General features: G+C 48.1%; 11 protein-coding genes across 12 annotated transcripts; 6 read left to right on the top strand and 5 right to left on the bottom strand.

Annotated features, from left to right (window-relative positions):
* Positions 1-185: 185 nt before the first annotated feature.
* On the top strand, positions 186-6,434 carry E1B28_012592 (uncharacterized protein). Its single transcript, XM_043157722.1, has 19 exons — positions 186-403; positions 460-1,310; positions 1,381-1,473; positions 1,532-2,800; positions 2,858-2,879; positions 2,937-3,068; positions 3,124-3,161; positions 3,218-3,388; positions 3,444-3,473; positions 3,522-3,679; positions 3,728-4,043; positions 4,095-4,179; positions 4,230-4,257; positions 4,311-4,389; positions 4,443-4,472; positions 4,533-4,743; positions 4,793-4,999; positions 5,052-5,578; positions 5,628-6,434. The coding sequence occupies exons 1-19, from the start codon at positions 274-276 to the stop codon at positions 6,168-6,170; spliced, it is 4,920 nt and encodes a 1,639-aa protein (XP_043005090.1). The 5' UTR covers positions 186-273; the 3' UTR covers positions 6,171-6,434.
* A 239-nt stretch (positions 6,435-6,673) lies between these two features.
* On the bottom strand, positions 6,674-8,890 carry E1B28_012591 (uncharacterized protein). Of its 2 annotated transcripts, none has more exons than XM_043157721.1 (6): positions 8,129-8,890; positions 7,867-8,064; positions 7,790-7,812; positions 7,440-7,737; positions 7,228-7,390; positions 6,674-7,172 (listed from the first exon to the last, which is right to left on the bottom strand). In XM_043157721.1, exons 1-6 carry the CDS (start codon positions 8,298-8,300, stop codon positions 7,139-7,141), a joined length of 888 nt encoding a protein of 295 aa, XP_043005089.1. In that variant the 5' UTR covers positions 8,301-8,890; the 3' UTR covers positions 6,674-7,138. The 2 variants fall into 2 exon arrangements, with proteins under 2 accessions (XP_043005089.1, XP_043005088.1); XM_043157720.1 differs by having other exon boundaries at positions 7,163-7,390; positions 8,129-8,377; positions 8,453-8,890.
* E1B28_012590 (uncharacterized protein) lies at positions 8,891-10,777 on the top strand. The gene is made up of 5 exons (XM_043157719.1): positions 8,891-9,283; positions 9,336-9,436; positions 9,487-10,170; positions 10,221-10,496; positions 10,554-10,777. The coding sequence occupies exons 1-5, from the start codon at positions 9,118-9,120 to the stop codon at positions 10,644-10,646; spliced, it is 1,320 nt and encodes a 439-aa protein (XP_043005087.1). The 5' UTR covers positions 8,891-9,117; the 3' UTR covers positions 10,647-10,777.
* Positions 10,778-10,819: 42 nt separating this feature from the next.
* On the bottom strand, positions 10,820-11,608 carry E1B28_012589 (uncharacterized protein; the record flags this gene model as incomplete). Its single annotated transcript, XM_043157718.1, has 4 exons — positions 10,820-11,055; positions 11,108-11,149; positions 11,199-11,334; positions 11,387-11,608. The coding sequence occupies 4 exons, from the start codon at positions 11,606-11,608 to the stop codon at positions 10,820-10,822; spliced, it is 636 nt and encodes a 211-aa protein (XP_043005086.1).
* An 865-nt stretch (positions 11,609-12,473) lies between these two features.
* On the bottom strand, positions 12,474-13,117 carry E1B28_012588 (uncharacterized protein; the record flags this gene model as incomplete). Its single annotated transcript, XM_043157717.1, has 3 exons — positions 12,474-12,665; positions 12,719-12,780; positions 12,835-13,117. The coding sequence occupies 3 exons, from the start codon at positions 13,115-13,117 to the stop codon at positions 12,474-12,476; spliced, it is 537 nt and encodes a 178-aa protein (XP_043005085.1).
* A 631-nt stretch (positions 13,118-13,748) lies between these two features.
* E1B28_012587 (uncharacterized protein) lies at positions 13,749-14,464 on the top strand (the record flags this gene model as incomplete). The annotated part of the gene is made up of 5 exons (XM_043157716.1): positions 13,749-13,826; positions 13,880-14,128; positions 14,185-14,226; positions 14,282-14,373; positions 14,428-14,464. The coding sequence occupies 5 exons, from the start codon at positions 13,749-13,751 to the stop codon at positions 14,462-14,464; spliced, it is 498 nt and encodes a 165-aa protein (XP_043005084.1).
* E1B28_012586 (uncharacterized protein) lies at positions 14,409-15,766 on the bottom strand. Its single transcript, XM_043157715.1, has 2 exons — positions 15,289-15,766; positions 14,409-15,231 (listed from the first exon to the last, which is right to left on the bottom strand). Exons 1-2 carry the CDS (start codon positions 15,737-15,739, stop codon positions 14,498-14,500), a joined length of 1,185 nt encoding a protein of 394 aa, XP_043005083.1. The 5' UTR covers positions 15,740-15,766; the 3' UTR covers positions 14,409-14,497.
* Positions 15,767-15,808: 42 nt separating this feature from the next.
* Positions 15,809-17,953, top strand: E1B28_012585 (uncharacterized protein; the record flags this gene model as incomplete). Its single annotated transcript, XM_043157714.1, has 4 exons — positions 15,809-15,886; positions 15,934-16,539; positions 16,598-17,419; positions 17,480-17,953. The coding sequence occupies 4 exons, from the start codon at positions 15,809-15,811 to the stop codon at positions 17,951-17,953; spliced, it is 1,980 nt and encodes a 659-aa protein (XP_043005082.1).
* Positions 17,954-18,807: 854 nt separating this feature from the next.
* E1B28_012584 (uncharacterized protein) lies at positions 18,808-19,089 on the top strand (the record flags this gene model as incomplete). The annotated part of the gene is made up of 1 exon (XM_043157713.1): positions 18,808-19,089. The coding sequence occupies one exon, from the start codon at positions 18,808-18,810 to the stop codon at positions 19,087-19,089; it is 282 nt and encodes a 93-aa protein (XP_043005081.1).
* Positions 19,090-19,203: 114 nt separating this feature from the next.
* E1B28_012583 (uncharacterized protein) lies at positions 19,204-19,647 on the bottom strand (the record flags this gene model as incomplete). The annotated part of the gene is made up of 1 exon (XM_043157712.1): positions 19,204-19,647. The coding sequence occupies one exon, from the start codon at positions 19,645-19,647 to the stop codon at positions 19,204-19,206; it is 444 nt and encodes a 147-aa protein (XP_043005080.1).
* Positions 19,648-20,280: 633 nt separating this feature from the next.
* E1B28_012582 (uncharacterized protein) lies at positions 20,281-21,047 on the top strand (the record flags this gene model as incomplete). Its single annotated transcript, XM_043157711.1, has 4 exons — positions 20,281-20,399; positions 20,454-20,688; positions 20,750-20,788; positions 20,841-21,047. The coding sequence occupies 4 exons, from the start codon at positions 20,281-20,283 to the stop codon at positions 21,045-21,047; spliced, it is 600 nt and encodes a 199-aa protein (XP_043005079.1).
* Positions 21,048-21,257: the final 210 nt, after the last annotated feature.

Below are 21,257 nucleotides of genomic sequence, written 5' to 3'. Positions count from 1 at the left end.
TTGAGAGCATTGTCTTGCACTCTGGGCACGACAGCATTTTGATCCAAGCAGACTGGTGTATCTTTGAACCGTTAATGAAGAAGTAGCAGCTGCGAAAGCTGTCAAAGAAAAAACATCCCGGACTACTGTGGGAACATGAAAGCTGATTATGACGTCTGTGACGATGACTAAGCGTGGTGTTTGCGCCGTCGTCGAGGTGAGACTAAACTCCTCAAAGCTTCGACGCTTTGCCCGCTGAATCTATCTAGGACATGCTCCTCGTCCTTGACCACCATGACCCCCACTTTACCTGCTGAGTCGTCGTTTTCTCCGTCCTTTATATACCCTGTAAAATCTCTCCTATCCGGTATTCAGCCTCATCAGCCGTCACAGTTGGTGTCTCCGTTGGGACTTTCATCTCCAGGTGTGTCCAGCAGCAATCGCTTATAATCCTCTTCGCTGAGACTATCACTCGCCTAGACGCTGAAAATGATGCGATCACTCCTGGCGAGAGCTCCACCGTCTATCACTCCACCCGTTCCGTATCGACAGGAACCGCCGTCAACGCACGTTCACGCAGATCGAAGAGTCTTACTACCTTTTCATTTGAAGAGAGCACCGCGTCAAATCGCGTCGTCTCCGGTAGGGAAACTAGGAAATTTCTCAAGTCAAATTCACCTCCAAATTTCAAGCATTATCCTGCTGGCGAAGAATCTCCTAGTTTACCGCGCTCTTTTGTTCAGCACGGAAGTGCTGCTCCATCCTCTAATCAAATTTCATACCCTGATGACTTAAAAGCTACCCCAACATATCTATCTCCGGACCTCGTACAACTCGACGTAACGTCACCTAAACACTCTCCTGTTGAATACCCTTACGATGCACGACATCCCCCTCCCTTAACTATGGTTTCTGGACAGGCGTTCACCTCCCGTCATACCTCTTTACTCCCGCACACCGGGTCTGTTTCAACCTCAACATTCGATCCGGCTTGGAACGTCTCAGGGCTCGGGCTCGTTCATCTTCCCTCACGTCAGCCATCAGAATCAAACTCCATAAGCCCCAACGACCTTGCGGAAGATTCAGACAACCGCCGACCCAACTCATCGGCCCGCAGTAATGCCAGTAGCAGCGAAGTGTCCAATTATTTGACACCAGAAGATTTCTCGTCCGGGGGGAGCCTCGGTGGGTCTCGGCGGTCCGCATCAGAGGCGTCATCTACTTCCTCTGCTCCACCTCTCGCTACTGTTCGTTTTCGATACATACAAGATGAGAATGGACATCACGTTGTCACTGGAAGAGAGGGCCAACTCACAGCTTGTGAGGGCGAGGTAAGCCTGGCAAGCAATCAGAGTGCCCTTCATCTTTGTTACATTCTCGCCTCATGCTACTCCTTTGCAGCCTATTCGAACTCCAGGGGCAGTTCAAGGTTTCGGTGTATTGATCGCTGTGCAAGAACTGGAGGATCGGCTACTGATCCGCCAGGTTTCCGAAGTATGTGTGGACCTTCTTTTCGTTCGTTCGATTGATCGCTGATATCGACATGGATCAGAACGCAACCGAACTATTAGGATTATCACCTCAGTACCTATTCTCCCTCGAGTGTTTCACTGACACTCTTTTGGACTCCCAAGCTGCACTTCTCTGGGATAATATTCAGTTTTTATCTGACCCAAATTCATCTCCTCATTCCATCCCCCCATCTACGCTGTCAGTGGAGGATGACTGTGAGCAGGATGCTCCCCATGTCTTCCTCTTGTCTGGATACGGCGCTCCAGGTACCGGGCTTCCCAACGAAACAACCGCTGAAATGCATGCCCCCCAGGGTCCACAAAGTGATAGGCGGAAATGGACCTGTTGGGTTGCCATACATCGACCTCAACCCAGTCCATACCGCTCAGAAGCCCCTATCACGTCGCACAATGGCGTGATAATAATGGAATTCGAGTTGGAAGTTGACATGTTGAACCCTCTCTACCCGCCTCCAGGATCTAGGATTTTCGCTCAGTCGAAATTTTCTCCCTCCAGAACATCTGGCGTAAGCTCTCCATCCAGTAGCACTGAGAATCATTCAGACGGAGCCTCTTCATCGTCCGACAGTGCGAGCGGGAGTGAGAATGGAACAGGTGGAAATGTGACCGATGCATCCGAGCGTACATCGGCCACCTCCTTAAATACCTCGCCAAGTCCGTCGTCGATGGGCACATCTCGTCCAATACCTAAATCTGATGTCTCTCCCTCATTGATGTCTCAGTCGCAGTCTACAGATACCATAACCCCCGATGGTGCTCTAGGGCCGTTGTATCCCCATTCGGACCCAATACAAAAATCACCTCTTGCAACAGGATTAGATGGCAATGAAGACTGGACTCCAAGCACGGAGGAAATTCTTGAAAGTACCACCTCGAGGTCAAAGCCGCTTCTTGCACTCGAACGACTTCGCCGATTGTCCAAAATGCCGGGACCGATTGACAGTAATTCGCCTGGCTATGGTCAATCACCTTTAAGGACGCGTAGGGCCCAACGGCGTTCACAACTCTGCAGAGATGCTCAAGCTCAGCCAGCAGGAGCGGTCGGGATGATGGACGTATTTGCGGTTATGGCACAGATCAACGAACAGTTGGGCACTGCTCCAGACCTGGACACATTCTTGAAGATAGTTGTTGGATTGATCAAGGACCTTACACAGTTTCATCGTGTTCTCGCTTACCAGTTCGATGAGGCGTGGAATGGCCAGGTAGTCGCTGAGCTGGTCGACTGGAGCCAGACCCATGATTTGTATATGGGCCTACACTTTCCTGCTGGCGACATACCGGCTCAAGTAAGTTGTCACTTATTCAATAGCCCGAGACCCGCAACTAATGCACGCGTGAGCTAGGCCAGGGAACTTTACAAACTGAGTGCGTTCTCTTCAGGTTGCAACTTCCTCTCTTGCAGTGTATTTGACCTTGTGACAGATAAAGTCCGTATTCTGTATGATCGTGATCAATCGACAGCACGTCTAGTCGTCAGAAGCAAAGAAGACTTGGACCCTCCCTTGAATATGACTCATTGCTATCTTCGTGCTATGAGTCCTATCCATGTACAATGTGGGGATCTCTTACGTAAACCTTATAAACTTTGTACTGAACGCCACACTTCCAGACCTCAAGAACATGGGCGTTAGAGCGTCCATGTCGGTGGTGAGCGTTTCGCATCCCCTCAAAGCAGGCACAAATCCAAACGAGTATTCTTGCAGTCAATTATGGCATTCGGCACTTTGTGGGGTTTAGTCGCGTGTCATTCTTACGGTGGTCACGGAATGAGAGTGTCTTTCCCAGTCCGTCAAATGTTGCGACTTCTCAGTCAGTCGATATCCAGGAACATCGAGAGATTGAGTTATGCTAAAAGGCTTCACACACGGAAATTGGTTTGTTGACATCTACTCTTGGATGCTTGGTACCTTACCATTCACTCCTTTTTAGATTAATACAATCAGTTCCGACAATCATCCGGTAATACCTATGCTGTCTGATTGCTCTGGCCATTAACATTTTGTGCAGACTGGCTATATTGTGTCTAATGCCGATGACCTTCTCGGCCTTTTTGACGCCGACTTCGGAATTCTTGTCATTGGCGACGGAGCAAAGATACTTGGACCCAACCAGCATGGACAGGAGATCTTGATAATGGCGGAATACCTACGTTTGAAGCGCTACAAGTAGGTCGTGTCCTTTTATACAGAAGTGAGACTAACATGTATTGGTAGCTCAATTCAGGTTTCTCAAGCCGTCACAGTCGATTTTCCTGACCTCAAAATTTCTACTGGCTTAGAAGTTGTGGCTGGGCTGTTGTACGTCCCGCTATCGAGTGGTGGCCAAGATTTTATTGCATTCCTACGCCGAGGTCAACCGCGATGCGTTCAGTGGGCTGGGAAACCGTATAAACAAGGTAATGAAGAAAAAGCTGTCCTTGAACCTCGAAAGTCCTTCAAGATATGGTCGGAGAAACTGGCGGGAAGATGTAGGGTCTGGACAGATGAACAGCTTGAGACAGCAGGCGTGCTGTCTTTAGTGTATGGGAAAGTATGGTCCATCCATGTTGATCCCTCGTTTCCCGCGCTAACATTGGTACAGTTCATTGAAGTCTGGCGGCAGAAAGAAAGCGCCCTTGCAACGACCAACTTGACTAATTTGTTACTGTCGAATGCCAGTCATGAAGGTGTGTATACATCTTACTAAGCTTGGGACAGGTTTGACTGGCTTTCGTAGTTCGAACACCACTTAATCATATAATCAAGTTTGTCGCCTTTATCCGTATTTTTTCTGTTTCTTGAACTCACATGTCTCTAGCTATCTGGAAATGGCTCTCAACGGCCCTTTAGACGGGGAAACACGAGATAACCTCAGTCAATCCTACAACGCTTCGAAGGTGAGCATTCATTTGTGCTTCTTGATGGCATTTTCACGATTTTTCTCACGTAGAGCTTGTTGTTCACAATCAACGACTTATTGGTGAGTGCCACCGCTGTGTACCAAGACGTTGACATCGAACGCCCCCGTGGCGTATCATAGGACCTTACTCGCCTGGAAAGTGGCAATGAAACGTCATTCAATGAACCGTTTGATTTGTGTAATTCGATTCTAGACGCTACCTTCTTGTATCGGAAGGAAGCCGAAAGACTAGGCATCGATTTCCAAGTACACACTGATGATGCTCCGAAGAATGTTGTCGGAGACTCCCGAAAAATCAAGACGGTAGTGCAGAACTTGACTGCGAATGCTTGTAAGCAAATCGCAACCGTTGCGGAAACCGATACTAAGGTTATCTTTAGTGAAATACACGGCAAATGGCTCCATATCTGTTCGATGTACAACGTACAGTGAACCAGAAGGGCTCAGAGCTTCCTCCTCCACCGCCGTTGAAATTGTGGTCGCAGACACCGGGTGTGGTATTCCAACTAACAAGCTAGAGAGTATATTCCGTGAGTTCGAACAAGTGGAATCGTCCGAACCAAAAACCAGTGCTGAACCCGGTGTTGGTGAGTGCACCATGTACTCTCTTTCCCACAATCTTTGTTCATGTATTTAAAGGTCTTGGATTGGCTGTTGTGGCGAGGATAGTGGAGCAACTGGGAGGCCAACTTCGTGTTGAGTCGAAGGTCGATGAGGGAAGCCGATTTTCTTTCCTCATCCCCCTCTCACTGAACGTGGAAGGACATAAATCTGGGTCCTCAACGTCAGCGAGCGGATCGTCACTTGCATCCTCGTTCAGGTCTCGAGCAGTCAGTAACGTCTCTGCGGAACGGGAAATCGAGTTTCTTGTTGAGGCATTGTCTTCCAGTCACTTGTCACCGTCACCGTCACCGTCCCCAGCCCCACTCACTGTTGGAGCCAGCCCAAAAACATCACTGGCTGGTACTTTCGGCGTGACAGATTCCTCTGTCCCAGTCCGCCCAGTAAAAGTCACTGGTGAACTAATTCGTTCACATGGGAGCACGGGAAAGCTACGCTCTGTAGTGTCTAGGCCTCGGATTATCCGCTCACATTCTTCAGACGATGTAGAACCACTCAAAACAACAGAACTCGACAAGCTCAACTTGAGGGTCCTGATTGTCGAGGTTCGTCAACTACGCCCCGCTCTTTTCTTCCCTAATTTCAGCTTCGCAGGATAACGACATCAATCGAAAAATCCTTGCTAAACGCTTACACATGAACGGTCACACGGTAGTGAACACTACAAATGGTCAAGAGGGTTTAGATCGAGTCAAGTCAGATCAAGAATTCGACTGCATTCTCATGGACATCAACATGCCCATCCTCAACGGATATGAAGCCTCACAACGTATTAGAGAGGTTGAACGACGTGAAGACGAGTCCGTCGACCCTGGTTCGGAGAAGGAGAATAGACGTCTCTCGCATCAGCTCAATGGTCGGATACCCATCTTCGCTGTCTCTGCTTCGCTGTTTGAACAAGAGCGGGATAAGCTTTTGGATTCTGGTATGGATGGATGGATTTTGAAGCCTATAGACTTCAAAAGACTGGCTAGGATACTAACCGGTGTAACGGATTTGGAACAAAGGGAGCGCGATCGCTATCACCCTGGTTATAACTGGGAGAGTGGAGGCTGGTTATCACATTCACGGGCCACGCGTTCTACCTCAAAGGAGACACACTCTTTTTCGTTCGATGGCCCTCATTCTTCTTCATAAATTGTTTTTGGGTGTTCAATTTATGGCGGTTCATTCTCTTGCTCAAACTATCCTTTGGACTTACTCTTTCTATGCCTTTTCTCTCAAGCGTCGTTTCTTTTTTTAAATGTGTCTAGCAATTTAAGTTGTAAATGTTAATTATGCATCAGTTGTAGGTCATATAAATGCGGACCCTCCGTCGCATAACAGTATTTTATATTTATGATCCCGTTCTAGTACTAGACACGCATCCTATGTTTTCAATCTCTACCAAGCGGTCCTTTAGTCGTTCTGAGAGAGTTATCGTGAATCTACCACCTATTATGATTTGAGAATTCGCATAGCTTTGCTGAGTAGAAAGGTGCAACGAGATTGACGTTGACGACGTCTTGGAAAACTTGTACAGGGATTCCTCAATCGGACCCTACTTTTTGAGGTATTCCAATGTTCTGAACGTCTAAAGGTAAGTCCATTACTTCGAAGCGAAGACCAAGTAGTCACGTCTACAAGTGGACGTTGTATGTTGCGGATGGAGTTCACCAAATACTTTCACTGTTCTGCACAAAGATATTTCACGAAGGTTTCCTGAGATACGTCCCCGGCCCCCGGCGATAGCTAGGTAATCCTTAGAATCATCAGTTCACCATACTCTTAGTCTGATGAATCGTGTCGTTTCCTCGTGAGCACGACGTTCCTCCCTACAGTACCGAGTCGATCGCTGTATCGCCCAATGCCTTCATCGACATTATCAATGCACGCATGATGACTGGAAAGTATCGACACCTCATCTACGGAGGCTCATATAACGACTCTTGGTTATGGTGGTCATGGGAAGAAGTTAGGATTGAATGAACTTTCAACTGTCATTGTACTGTTCTATTGGTTGCTTGGTTGAAAACACCGTGTTTAGGCGTGAAGCCGAGACAAGCTTGGATTGGTCCATCGACAGTTCCGGTGAACTACGTACGGTCGTTTGCAGACTCAAAATCTCAACCTCTCCCAATGAATGGCATCTGAGTTGGTCTAACGCGCCACTGCTTTAGGCGCGGCACGAATTATAGGACGATATTCGACTCACAACACAGTCATTTCTAGCACCGAGACATCATTGGGTAGGCCGACGACGTGCATGATGGAGTTGACAACATGTCTCACATCCATGAGTGGTTCTGGAATGATTCTACCATCAGCTTGTAGGGCGCCCTGGGCAAGGCGGTTCGCGAGTCCGGTCTCGGTGTTTCCTGAACGTTTCATGAGCTACGGTGAGAAATAATCGTAGGGTCAACTGACCTATATTGATTTGGGTACAGGTAATATTGAATGGTCGGCCTTCGAGAGCAGTGGTCTTTGTCAGCCCAGTCAGGGCGTGTTTAGATGATGAATAGGCATAGGAAAGGGGACGTGGGACTTGGGCTGAAACAGACCCATTGTTGATAATTCGACCACCCGACGGAGATTGCGATTTAAAAATCCGCATAGCCTGTTGGGTGCACAGAAACGGAGCAATTAGGTTGACATTGATGACATTTTGAAAAACTTCCAGAGGTAAGTTCTCGATGGGAATTTGAGGTTGGAACATTCCAGCGTTCTGGTACGGGAGGATGAATACACAAGAAAAACGCGTTCTCACAGCGACATACGTTGAACAGGAGATCGAGTCGTCCTGCGTAATCCTGTCATCGATATAAATAGCCAACAACGTTCCAGGAATCCTCACCAAATATCTGTATCGTCTCCTCAAAGAGGGATTTGACAAAGGTTTCTTGAGTTATATCTCCAGCCATTGCCAAACAGTTTTTGTTCTCCAAAATTTTCATCATGTCTTTTGTCTCCTCCAAGGCCTCGCTTCTCCTCGCAGTAATCACGACCTTCCAACCTGCTTCACCAAGCGCGATGGCTGTGTGTCGCCCGATGCCTACATCGAGTAGAATGTACTTGATATTCGACCCACTCACAGTCGAGGCAACACCGTGACACACCTGCAGAAGCACCCGTTATGATTGCCACTTTTGTCGGGGCAGCCATGGTGCAAAACCGCGCAACACACGCCCTATTTATAAGGTTTCTTGACCCGGGAACGGGAACGGCCCCTTCCGGCTCACTTTGCTTTCCTGGTAGCCACTCTGAAATGCTTCCTTTTAGGTCTTCCATCGTCAAACCTGTCCCTGATGCTTTCGCATTCAAGGACGACGGTTGCTTCTTCTTGTTATCGTTCTTCAAGCCTCAAGCTTCGAGGACCGAGGGTGGACACATCACACACATCAGCATAAGTTGGGATGAGGGATAATTAGCTCGTATCGAACCTCACAACCCTAGATCTTCTTCATTTCTCATTCTCACTACTTCTTAACACCCGTCATCGATCCCGACAGCGTCGAAGGGATGGACATCAGCTCGTGGAGATGATTCGTATGCGTGGGGGTGGTGGCAGGATGGAATACTTCCCAGCTTCAGAGTCGCCGGAAGAGTGGAATCGAGTGGATATAAGATTTGAATGTGTTCAGTTTCAAAGCGCCACGGTATCAAGGTTGAACTTGAAGGTGCCCTTACTTTAGAGGCTTCTCCAGGTTCATGAGAGTCACTGTGTACCGATAGGCATTGGCTAATACTGTTCGTTCATGTGCAAGAAGTGCACAAACACCATACTGGAATTGACAGAAAGGGTCGTACTTGCTGAAAAAACCATTGTGGGGAGTAGAGCACAGTTTTGACCATGATTAGGGTCTTTGTAAATATTTTGATCAGAGGTGGTTCCCACGCTTTCCTCACCTATTCTCCCGCCAGTTCCGCCCTTTTATCGATGGATCTTGGCTTCGGAACAAATGCTTGCGGTCGACCTTTCTTCTCTTCACCCTTTTCTGTGACGATAAAGATGTATAACATTATTATCGATTCAAGTTGTCAATATCTCGGCGGCATCACATGATTAGGTCTCAATCTCCTTCCTTCAACCCCAAACGTCGACCGAATGGATAGTTTCTTCAAAAAGGCACAAGATGCTATACAGAAGGTGGCGGATAGCCACAACAGCGGAGACAACAGAACGAGCAGTACTAGTGGTGATCGCGGTAGCACGGACAAGACCTTGCACTTACCTACACCAATCTTGGAATGGATCGACAAGTATGTTGATAGTGAGTGAAGCACATCCTATCATTTTCTGTATTCACTGAAATATGTTTGTAGCGTTTGCGCCCGCTATATCGAAACAAGTGTCAGATGAAATCGTGGTATTCCAAAGCGCAACTCTCCAATCATTGGAAGATCACATCAAAGCTGTATTTCAAGTAAATTCATTCCTCTTAGTCTGAACGTAAATTCTAATGTTCCATCCGAGGCTGTCTTTCGTGGTGACTTTTCCGCCTTCCAAACCGCCAATGACATAGCCGAATTCCGTGCCGCTCGTGAAAACCCACAGACTGGTGCAGGGGTCCCGACTTACAGCTATCCCTCCCCTCAAAGCAAACCTGGCGAACGACCACTGCCGGACTATGGAACACGAGGACTCCCGTTTGCTGGTGCAGCAGGGAACATTCTTGCAACCATTAACCAAGGAGCAAACAAAGCTAACCCCGAGGCGCCCCAACAGGAGCGCAATATCTTTCAAACAGCCGTTAGCAAGGTTACCGATTTTGCCAAATCAGCCGATGGCGAGTTTGGTGGGAAGATAGCAATAATCGCACATACGATTGACGAGTTGAACATCGATCCGATCGAAAAGGCGAAGCAGGTGGCTCCCGAGTTGCGCGAGAAAGTCGCCAGAGTCCTCACGGATTTGCATGCGCCACTTGCAGAAAAACTGACTGCTCTCGCGCTCATGCAAGTGAAGAACTTCCTCAAGGGCCACATCTCTCTCAGTGAATTGGGCGAAAGTGCAAAGGAAAGCGTGAGCGGGTTTATCCGTGGTTTTCAGAAGTCAGATAATGCAAGTGGTGCTTCTCGTGGGATTGGAGAGGGAGGTAATCAACCACCGAGTGGAGTTGTGGGTACCTTGAGTAAGAAGCTCTCAGAAGGACTAACGGTACGTGACACCTCATGCTGTTTTCCCGTGGTCTGAAGACCTTCGCCAAGACCATCAAAGCTCGTACTCGAGAAGACTTTCGTGGTGTCTTGGGCAAGATCGAGGAGGCTCTATTTGATTCTTTGCCGAAAGAGATATCCGAACCGCTAATGAAAGTCCTTGGTGGAAATCCCTTCTCTGATGACCGATCACAACAACGATATCGCGGAGGTGGGGAGTTTAATGTTCTTGATGAAGTCAAGGATAAGATTAAGACGATAACTGAGCGGATCCAGAAGGGTATTCGAGATCGAGTACTTGAAGTCGTCTCGGGCGGCCACAGAAAGGCGAGTTCTATGTTTGCTAGTTTTACCCTTCTAATAGGACAGCTATTTTCTCCGTAGCTCGAGGATAAGGCATGGGCCAATGTCCAAGACGCTGTCGTGACCAAGGTACGGCAGTTCGTCCCAGGTATTCAGGTGAAAGTCGACGACTAGCGTGAACGTCCTACTCTCGTACTGGATCACTACTCTGTAACTTGTTGAATGATACCTTTCTAATTGAGCCCGATGCACTGCAATTATTCCATACATCGTTGCTAAACTACAGATATGATACATTTCAAAGCAAGAAATTATTTCGTGTGGGTGTAGGTAATTAGCGGATTTGGCTAAGTCGCCGTGCTTGGTTCAATTTCCATAGTCCCGTCGTCGTTCATGACTATAACCTGTGAACCGCTTTCATTTGTCTCTGCCGTGGTCTTCTTTGGTGGAGCGAAATGGTCTATAAGTGTTGACCCTTCGATTTCTGCTGGTTCTTTCTCTTTCTCTGCTGGTTCTTTCTCTTTCTCCGCCAGTGCCTTCGGTTTTCTCTTCAGCTGTTCAGCTGGGCGATGCGATAGGATCTCTATAGATCGACTCATTAGCATTCTTTCGTGCGAGAACAGAGCCAAACGCACCTTCTAGAAAAAGGAACTCGTCCGCCTTTCGGGCAATCGTAGCTGGCCCTTCTATTAGCATGAGGAAACGCAACAACACGATATAACATGCCTATATCCTTCGCGTGTACCATTGTTCTCTTTTCCCGTTCAGCAATACGATGCGCCTCTTGACATAACCGTTTAACAAACTCCTCCGTGGCCAATGAAATCAGAACAGTAGCATCTTTGGCCATAATGGGAATGTCCTGGCTACCTTCATCAGTCTCTTTAACAAACGCGATGAATAACCCACCCTACCTTGTCAGCCTTGATGATCCTCTGTACACGGGAGAAAGGAAACAAGGACTTTCCTGGTTCACGGGTCAACTGAACTGGCTGCTTCAGTTTTTTCTTTGGAGCGCTAATTGATACCGTCGGTTCGTCGTCTTCAGCAGCATCTTCGTCCATATGGGAAAATGGATCCGGTATCTCTTGGGGTTGCTCCTCCTGGATATCCATTTGCGTCTCTTCGTTGGACATCTAGACGTGAGTGAAGTGAGAATCATGTTACCCTTTATGACAGGCGATCATGTGAGTGTGACACTTCGTGCGCCCGTGCGCCTTGATTACTCCTGCTAACAGGGCCTTTAACAACAGATTCTCTGCTATGTACATATGTACATGTTTAAGGATGCTAAAATCGGTGACTGGGTCGAATCAAACCTGCACCAGATATGGACTCTTCGATTGGCTCTTCCGTACCCTCAAGGCTTATCCCAATAAACTACTTAGTTTCGGGCATCGGAAGCCAATTTTGCTTTGACAAGGTCTGGGCTCTGGAGGACCCACATCCTAGATGATACGGGGATCCCAGCATGCACAAGATTGTTTGGGTTGCCCTCATGTGTCTGGGTGCGTACATCCGCTGGAGCCTATTCTTCGTCGACACCTTTGAACTCGCTCGATAAGTCACAACTACACTCTTACAAACGGAAGACAACTCCGTTGATTGGTAGCGCTGGTGTGAGTATGACCGCTATCCCGGAGGATTGAACGTGACCGTTCCTTCGAAATCAAAGACAACAAGTGCGCTCGTAGGCTGCTTTACTGTTAATGGAAACATGTTATTGGTCGGAAGGGCTCTAACTCACAATCGCAGCCGGCTGCATTTGCTCGAAACCTAACCAACGCTCTGGCTGTGGGATGTGCCTTGAGAGCCATAGGCGTACCGCTCGTCGCCTCTTATTCGAGTTAATATACCCCACAGTAGAAAACGATACATTGTCTCTGTTGGGACCCTCGTCTTGTATCTCCTATAAACCCCGCGTCGAAGTAGCTTCGTGACCTACACATATTCACCCTCCGGGGCTGGGTCGATTGTCAAGGATGAGAGGATCTCAGATGATCACAAATGTGCTCGTATCCGCTCAACTAGATCTTTTGCTTCATCCTCGTCTAATTCGTCTCTCGACTCAAACTCCATCCGATGCATCTCGCGTTCGGTGGGCGGCAGCCTTGAACGAACTGTACCCGTTCTTGTATCGATTTCTGGCTTTGAAACTCCTAGCTTGGGTGCCGGGATGATGTGATAATGGACCTTCATTTGTAGGCGTTCAATGTAAGTGGCGCTTTTCAAGCGGTAGCACGTACATGAGGAACGGCCTGCGCGTATTCTTGATTGCATACAACATTGAGCGCTGTATGGTCCAGAGCTAGCAGAATGTATCGTTGTAAGAGAACCAATACTCAAAGTCGATGACGCTCACCTTTTGTTAGAGCATTAGCAATTTTGGACACAGCTTCCCCGACTGCCGCAGCAAATTCGGACGGTAGCTCGGATACTCGAGGGCAGTGGAATTTTGGGACGACCAGCGTATGGCCTGGCCGTAATGGCATGATGTCTAAGAAAGCAACAACTTTCTCATTTTCAAAGACCCTAGATGAGGGAGCTTCATCAATGATAATGCGACAAAAAGGGCAGGATGAATCTGTTCGCCAATTAAAAGGAACTTGACGATCGAGGTGAGAGTTTATGACGAACGAAGTCATCCTTGATGATAGTTACCTAAGGGCGAAGTTTGCCGCACGCCGTCATGTCGCGGGGAGATCGCGCACCGGTAGCTGGAATCCTCAGCCATTCTATGCGAGACAATTACAATGAACACGGAGTAGGCGAGGCAAGTAATCACTGGCAGTCTTCTGTGCAAGAGATTCACTCGTCAATGATGATAATCACCTTAGTACTACAAGAAAGTCGGTTCAACGTACAGGAATCCACACTTTCCAGGAATACGGTTCTGTTTATACTCATGGCTGAACAAGTGAATATAAAAGAAAAGCTAAAACACCCGACTCATGTTCTCCTTTTTCTGCCTCTCAGGTGGTGGAAATCCTCGATGGAAGATTGGTCCGCGAAAGAACTATTGTTTTTCGATATGGCTTGTGGTGCGTCGTCCTGGTTGCCTGTGATCCTCCCTCTCATAAAATGCCACTTACACAGGAAGGTGCGATCTTTCTGTGAATTTCTCTCGCTTTTGTTTGAATCTAAATTATCGATTGTCTCAAAAGTGGGGAAGCAACTATCGTATTTACCGAGTGGTGTACCGCAGGAAGACGAAATCATGAAGCTTTGTCGGGAGGTGGATCAAAGCAAGTACTGGAAAGTACGAGTGCAATACCAATGCGGAGAAGAAATCAACCAGAAATGGCAAATCTTGGTCCTCAGTTTCCCGAACCAAAAGTCATTGCCGCAGATCCAGTAAGTCATCAAGACAACCAACCCCTCATCAATATCTATTGAAGCCTCCTCAGTACACAGCTGCCGCATTTGTCGAAAGAACCGGTCTTCCATGTTCATCCCTATCATTTCGTGACATATCCGACGGCGCATTACCTGAAACCGTAGCTCGAGTACTTCCCTCTCAGCTTACTAAAGACGAGGAAAGTGCAATATCAGAAGCGGAAGGACCTAAGCTAGAGATGGTAGTCTGTTCTTTTGCTCTCCATCTGGTTGAAAACTCGTCAGAGCTTTTTTCCCTCTTGTGGGAGCTCAGCACGAAGGTATGCCAATGATCCATTATCTACCGGTCTTCAGTTCAATCCTTTCCCAATGTCAGACGCGTTGGCTGGTTGTGTTGGCGCCACATAAAAAGCCTGAGGCGAGTGGTCAAAGCTGCATCATTCCACATCCTGATCATAAGTTCCGATTCGTAGATCAAAGAAGGCTGGGGCTGGTCTAAATGGAATTTAGATAGCTGGAGTGAAGGTCAAATGGGTGATCATAACGGAGAACTCCTGCATGAGAGGTCAGTGACTGCCTTTATCGTAGGTACGATTAATTATGCTTATACCGAATTCAGGGTTCATTGCCGTGTCTATCGAAGTGTGAATTTCTAAAACTCTAGCGCCGTAACGACAGGAAATCTCCACTCAACCACCCAACCATATCCAACCAAGGGCACTTAAAACTGTAGCCGCAATGGCACCAGTAGCGACTGCTTCTCCAAAATGCCGATCTTTCACAGCTTTGGCCCAAATACCTGGCTCGAGGACTCGGGGCTCAGAGTGAGCCTCTACCTCCGGTAGCACCTCTATACGCTGGAGTTGAGAGTCGAGTTTGGAAACCACATCTGCGATGGTAACCAGGCTGGCGACTTGACTCTCTAACCGCTGCTGCACCTCCTTCATATGTCCCTCCATAACCGTCTTGTACTCTAATTCCATTTCTTCTATCTTCTTTTCAAATGTCTGTGCCAGCCTCCTCCTTTTCCAGGGCTCCACGACTACGATTGCCAAGATAAAGACCAGCAAGTTTAGGCCCAAGGCGGCCAACTGCCCGTACGTCGACGCACTTCGGATTTTATCGGACCACACCTGCTCTTCGTGGTATCGAGTGAGAATAGTGCGGGTAAGCTCGTTAAACTCCTTTTCTACGGCTTCTTCTGTCTCGTCTACGGCACCTTTCGCTCGCGCCTCCTCTTGCACGAACGTATGGTCTTCTCGAACGAGTGTTGTGAAGCGAATAACGTCCTGATCCGTCCACGAAGATTTTCGTTGTAAGAGGTCATTCAGTTCTCGCTGTGAGCTGGAACGCTGAAGGACTGCTTGCTGGTATAGTATCTTCGCGTCGCGTGCCGCCTGACGTGCCTCCTTTATTTGTACCTCTGGATAGACGTATCTAGCCCCCCAGGATTTCATAGTTCAATCATGTTAGGTCGTACCTTGGGCGACAACCTGTCTCTTCAAAGCCTCTATTTCGTCATAGCCAGTGACCTTGTTAAGCTCTGCTCCGACCTGAGAAAATCTCGTCTTTGTAGAGCCCGAAAAGTCGTCTGCTTTTTTGCGAAAGTTCACGACCGCTTCGTCCGTCCACTTCCGAACGTTGCTCTTCAAGTATCCGAGGTCAGCAAATGACGGATTTGAGTGTGAGGATGTTTCTGCTTCGGACTGTGTGCCCGATGGTGACGGGCGAGGGGACGATGACGAAGGACCTGCCTCCGTATGGCCAGACTGCTGGCGTTCTGGGGAGGAGGACGAAAGGGGGTCTTTGCTCGACTGTGAAGTTGATGTCGCGTCATTAGATTGTTGTGCCCATTTTCTTGAAGAATAAGTATACGAGAATTGGCGGGTTGAGAAAGGTCGTTTAGTTCTCAAATTATAGGTTCTGAACATTTGGAGATGAGAAGAGAGACCCCGGGCCGGGACCGCGGCTGTTACGCTGGATTTTTCTTTCTACCAACGATGGCCTTGTCCTCTCTCTTACTCGCTGGAAACAAATCTTCGATAGACAAAGAGCTTGACTCACTGTTCAAAACAAATGTGGGCTTGTTGATCGATATCTTTCTCGGTTTCTCATCTGTTCTTAGGTGCCGGTCTCAAGACCACAGCTCACGCCCAACAATACGTCCGTTAGTGCAAATACACCGAGTTTGAAGAGGAAAAATGGATCCGATGATACTCAAGATGCCAAGTCTCCTTCAAAACGCGTCAAGGGTGGGGTAACAATCACAACGACCAAGAAAGAGAAGAAGGCGATAGTCACCGAGAATGAAAAGAGTAAAAGGAAGGTGAAGGCATCAGGGAAGCAGAAAAGGAATGTCAGAGATTCAGAAGGAATTAGTTCAGAAGGCGATGAAGTGCACGACGTCGGCAGCGATGACGAGGATAAATCTGATCTGGAGAATGCATACCTCAAGAGGACCCTTGCGGGTAATCAAGGAAAACAAAAGGCCCAGCAGGGAGACTCTGAAGACGAGGATGAGGATGAAGGAGAGGTTATTGAAGATGCTGACTCTGAATCGGATTCAGATACGCTACCACCCCAACATGAATCACTGTCCAAATCTTCGAAACGAACAAAACAAAAGTCTGTGCCCAAGGTGAAATATGTCCCTGCATACGAGACACCTGAACAGCGTCATGCCCGTACTATATTTGTGGGTAACCTAGCTGTAGAGATCGCCCAGAAGAAGGTACGAATGCAGATTCTCTTCGTGGTCTCATCCGCTAAACCCTACCGTCTTTCAACAGCCTCTTCGCAAACAGCTTCAACGTCATATCTTATCATTAATTCCTACCACTACCCCTGGGCCCAAACCCAAGGTCGAATCCATACGCTTCCGTTCCGTTCCATTTGCTACACCAACAAGTACGTTACCAGAGGACGAAGACAATTCTAAAGCAAAAGGCAAAGCGAAGAGAAAAGAGCCATCCCGACAACATGATCTCGACAGGACGTCTAACTGGCGAGGAAAAAATGCCGATGGGGAGACCGAGAAGAAGTTCCTCACGCCTGCACAGAAGAAAAAGGTTGCATTCATCACGCAAGAGTTTCATTCCTCTGCAAATAACATGCATGCATACATCGTCTTCGCCCATCCTCCTCCCCTAGATGAGGCATCGTCGTCTGATGCAAAACGCAAATCAAAACTTCCTCCACCTCCTGCGGTTATGGACCCCTACGAGGCTGCACGGTTGGCAAAGGAAGCATGCGATGGTACTATGTTCATGGATCGTGCGATTCGAGTCGACGTCGCCGCGAAAAACGCCTCAGCGGCTGCAGTGAACACGGAGGGTCGTGTCGTGAAGACCGATGTCGACCCCAAGAAATGCGTGTTCGTCGGAAATTTAGACTTTCAAAGTCGAGAAGAGGACCTAAGAGTGTTTTTTGAAGGTGTTATCAGTTCAGAGAAGGGTCCAAGGTCCACTGACTCTGACGACAACGAAGACGACAGTGAGCTTGAAGGCAAGGGGCAGACTCGAGCTCAACCACGAAATTGGGTCAAGAGGGTTAGGATTATACGAGACAAGGACACACAGCTAGGAAAAGGGTTTGCTTATATTCAGTTTATCGTAAGTCCAAGTCACCTCTGGCCCATGGTCTGTGCTGAAAATTTATCCTTTTCCGCTCAGAATCACGAGTGTGTGGACGAGATTCTCGCTCTGGAACCATCCAAACTCAAATTCGCGAAACGTAAGCTTCGCGTGGAGAGATGTAAAACCCTGCCTGGAGTATCCATGAAGCTGTCATCGAAACCGAAATCGTCCGTGAAATCGTCTAAACCTTCCCGACCAACCCCTGTATCCGTTCCTCAAGGGGACCCCTCTCTGGGGGAAAAACTCGCACACTTGTCGAAAGAAGATAGAAAGAAAGTCAAAGCCACAGATCCTGAACGTCTTGCCAGGAGACTTGCCAAAAAGAAAGCTAGAATGACCTTGGCGACACCCAGAAAAGATTCGGAAGGTATCAAGATGGCTGGAAAAGATCGGGATCGAGAGAGAAAGACAGGTGCTGCAAAGGGTAAAGGAAAACATGGAACTGGGTCAGCCACGAAAGGCAGGGTCAGAAGTGAGAAGAGTACTGCGAAGAGAAACGCGAAGAAGTAGAGTCTAGTACTGTGCCTTTGAACTGTTTCAGTTTTTCGCGTTTAAAGTCGACTGAGTTCGACTTCTACCGATTGATTCGCGAACAATCGATTGACTATAAGCGAAAGTCCGGACAACTTCAAGACGACTCCAGTTGACTGGTACGATACGCAGGCATCAGCCTGTTACTTGATTCTTATCGACTTCCTCAGACTACATAACGTCGGGACACAATAATGATGAGAAGTGATAACAATACAGACATTACTTATTTAACGCTATGATTTCTTCTGTTGACGTTCTGCGTTGACGTCGTTCCAAAATACATTCCCGGTTTCCCTCGTTACCCGCATCTTGCTGCCAATCAAACATTGTAGACACCAAGTATGCGAGGATATAAAGTGTAAGAGCCCAATCACAGAGGGAGTGATCGTGAACTTACCAGTATTGCAACTCTATAGGAACTATATACCCAACTTAATGCACTAGGCTCGACTTGGCGCGAAAAGTTCAGAATCGAAGTGGCGTAATACTCCAGCAGGCGCCACCTCTTATCCTTAACTATGATGGCATCTTCTGAGCAGCGACAGAGCTCTCCTTCTCATCATCAAGGCAAGCTTGTCCCATCAACCCTGAACACCTCACTCGCGTCGATCTCCGTCGAGATTGGGGTAAAGACTAGTCGAGTTCATCCGAGGCGTCGAAACACATCGTCCGGGTAGTGGAGATGAGGGAGAAATGTCGAAGGGCTTGGTAGACACGAGTCTTCGTCCTATTGCCTTGTGGGCAATCAAGAATCTTGTGAGGAAATCGAGCGATCAAGTTAAGACGGATGTGATGACTCAATTGGGATGCAAAAAAAATTGGCTCAACTAATGGCTAGCGGAAAACTTGAAAGTCACGGACGACATAGAGGACGACGACGGAAATCGGCGAGAGGGAAGACTAGGCGGGAGAGTGTCAGCGGGGGGATTATGGGCTCTATGGACATTGATGTCAACCTGCGCTCGGAGCTCAGTGATGATACAGAGACCGAGGCTGAGGCTGAGGATCAGACAAGGAAGGCGCAACAAGACACCGCTGCTGTCCAAGAACAGGCCATCAATATCGTTAGGAATCTTTCGGAAGACGAAAATGGAATAGACATCGATATTTGAAGAGTTTGGAAAACTCGATCTTCCGGAAATCTCTTTTGATTCAACGAAAACGACCGGTCTATCGATACCTGTTTCAACATCCCTTCATTATTGTTTCCAGCACTCTGATTCGACTCACGCTACCTCATCGCCGCCGCCGCATCCCATCGTTGCAATTCTGACACGAATTCTATCGGTACCTCGTACTTCCCTCCCCGACGTCACTCTCCAAGCCACATAAACACTGGCTAATCTAGCTAACGGTTCTCCTCTCCAACAAGCATTGATTCTGAACCATCCTCCGATACTCAGAGCCGTCAGGGACGTAATAGCAGAGAGCGGTCGGGGGTTTAAAGGTCGAGATGCAAGGAAGCCGGCCATAGGTGTTGTCCTAGCTCTGGCTAAAGGTTGTGCTGGGGTTGTAGGTTCTATAGGCGAAGTTGGAGTACCCGTCGTGTAAAATGTCGACAAGAGATGATCGATACCGGCGTGGTGAGGACATTGAAACGGATATGTGAAAGTCAAGGAGGCGTTGTTGGGGTCGGCATTGGAGTCCATCACAGAGGAAGTCTCGGACATTCTCACTCTTCAGTTCCCTCGACTTCACCGGCGACACCGGTGCATTTACATTCATATTCTCATTCTTCGGACACAGATAAGGTGGTGGACCTTGCAAAACAGGCTTTGGATTGGCTGGATCATGGGGAAGGGTATGGAGGATTACCGTCTTGATTGTTCTAAGAACAAAGTACGATGTATGTAATTTAAACGCAGGTGCATGCACGAAAACTGTTCTTTGTTTTTCTCTCTGATTGAGACGAGTTTCATACAGTGGGTTCAGAGCTCAGCTGTTACAGATTCATCTTGGAAAGCCTCGTAGTGACAGTCAGACTGCGGTAACAATACTACGCTCGATTTCTTGGCGATGATCCCATATGGGTCAGGAGCGATCAAATTTTGATCTTTGGCCGCTTACATCCGTGAACTCTTGTTCCATCCATCCTACTTCCATCCTACTACACCTTCAACAAGCGTCGCGTCTTCCACCGTTTTTCTTTGCGATTCCCTTTGCTGGAAGATGCTTTGTTAGGGGCGTGTCAGTATTTGCGCGTGATTTGGCAGCTCCTGGGGGTATATAACCTGTGTACAAGCTACACCCTATTTTCTCCAGGCTTAACTGTCTACCCCCATCATCTGTTCTACATTTGAACCATGTCTGCGCCTACCAGCCCTATTATACCCTCTTATTTCTCTAACCTTCCTGTTTCAGGTATACAATGGACTACTCCATTCGTTCGCAGACATCCTATGTTCAACCCTGAGCGGTCAAAGTAAGTCTCGTCGTCGTTTTGTCTCAACCTTGTCACTCATCGTCGTTACCTCAGACTGGCTTTGGCTCATGAATATTGTTCAAAGATGGAGCTGTGGAAGACCTTCCATCAGGAGGTTAAGAGCGCCGGGATGGAATTCGAGACGTCTAGGAAGAAGAGGAGCAGGAAACCTCGTCTCAATTCTGGACCTATCGCTCAGAATGCCGTACTGACCACTGTTACACTTGATAGCCTCCCTGAAGGCCAACGAGCTGAGATGGGATACGCTCCAGGATTTACTGACGACGAGGTAAGCTTGCGTTGTCGCTGTTGCCAGTGAGCTCGAGCACCAACTTACCCCCTATCGGCAGACTGACGAGGCACAGCTAGAGCACCTTTTCAGTTATATCGTAAGCTCCCCTATCTTCTCACCTTTCACTATCACTAACAAAATGGCTGCAGGTCATCCGAGACTCAAAGGACTCAAAGGTGATCGACGTGACGGAGGACGTACCATCAAAGTCGGACAAAAAAATGAAGCGGCACGGCGTCATATACGACAGCCCTCCCCCCTTCGTCCTCCATTCCATCGAAAATCAACTAACAGCGCCCACTGACAAGCGATCGAGACGCCACGGGGTAATTTTTGACACCCCTCCTCAGTTTTAAGCTCCTATCTTGGACGACGCCTTCTCCCACGAGGGGTCCTTCGGGAGCATTCTCAACTTTCCCTTCGCCCGAGTGTCGATTGATTGATTGTCAGAGTCTTCCTTGTCGCACACATTGCCCGTCGTCGACTCGCTTATAGTCTGGCCAAAAGGCAAGTACCTCTTTATGGCGTTGTGATATCCCAGCCACAGACCTGGCAACTGACCACAA

The sequence above is a fragment of the Marasmius oreades genome, chromosome 8 (genome assembly GCF_018924745.1).
Source record: "Marasmius oreades isolate 03SP1 chromosome 8, whole genome shotgun sequence".
Lineage (NCBI taxonomy): Eukaryota > Fungi > Basidiomycota > Agaricomycetes > Agaricales > Marasmiaceae > Marasmius > Marasmius oreades.
This window is presented reverse-complemented; position numbering and strand designations above follow the sequence as displayed.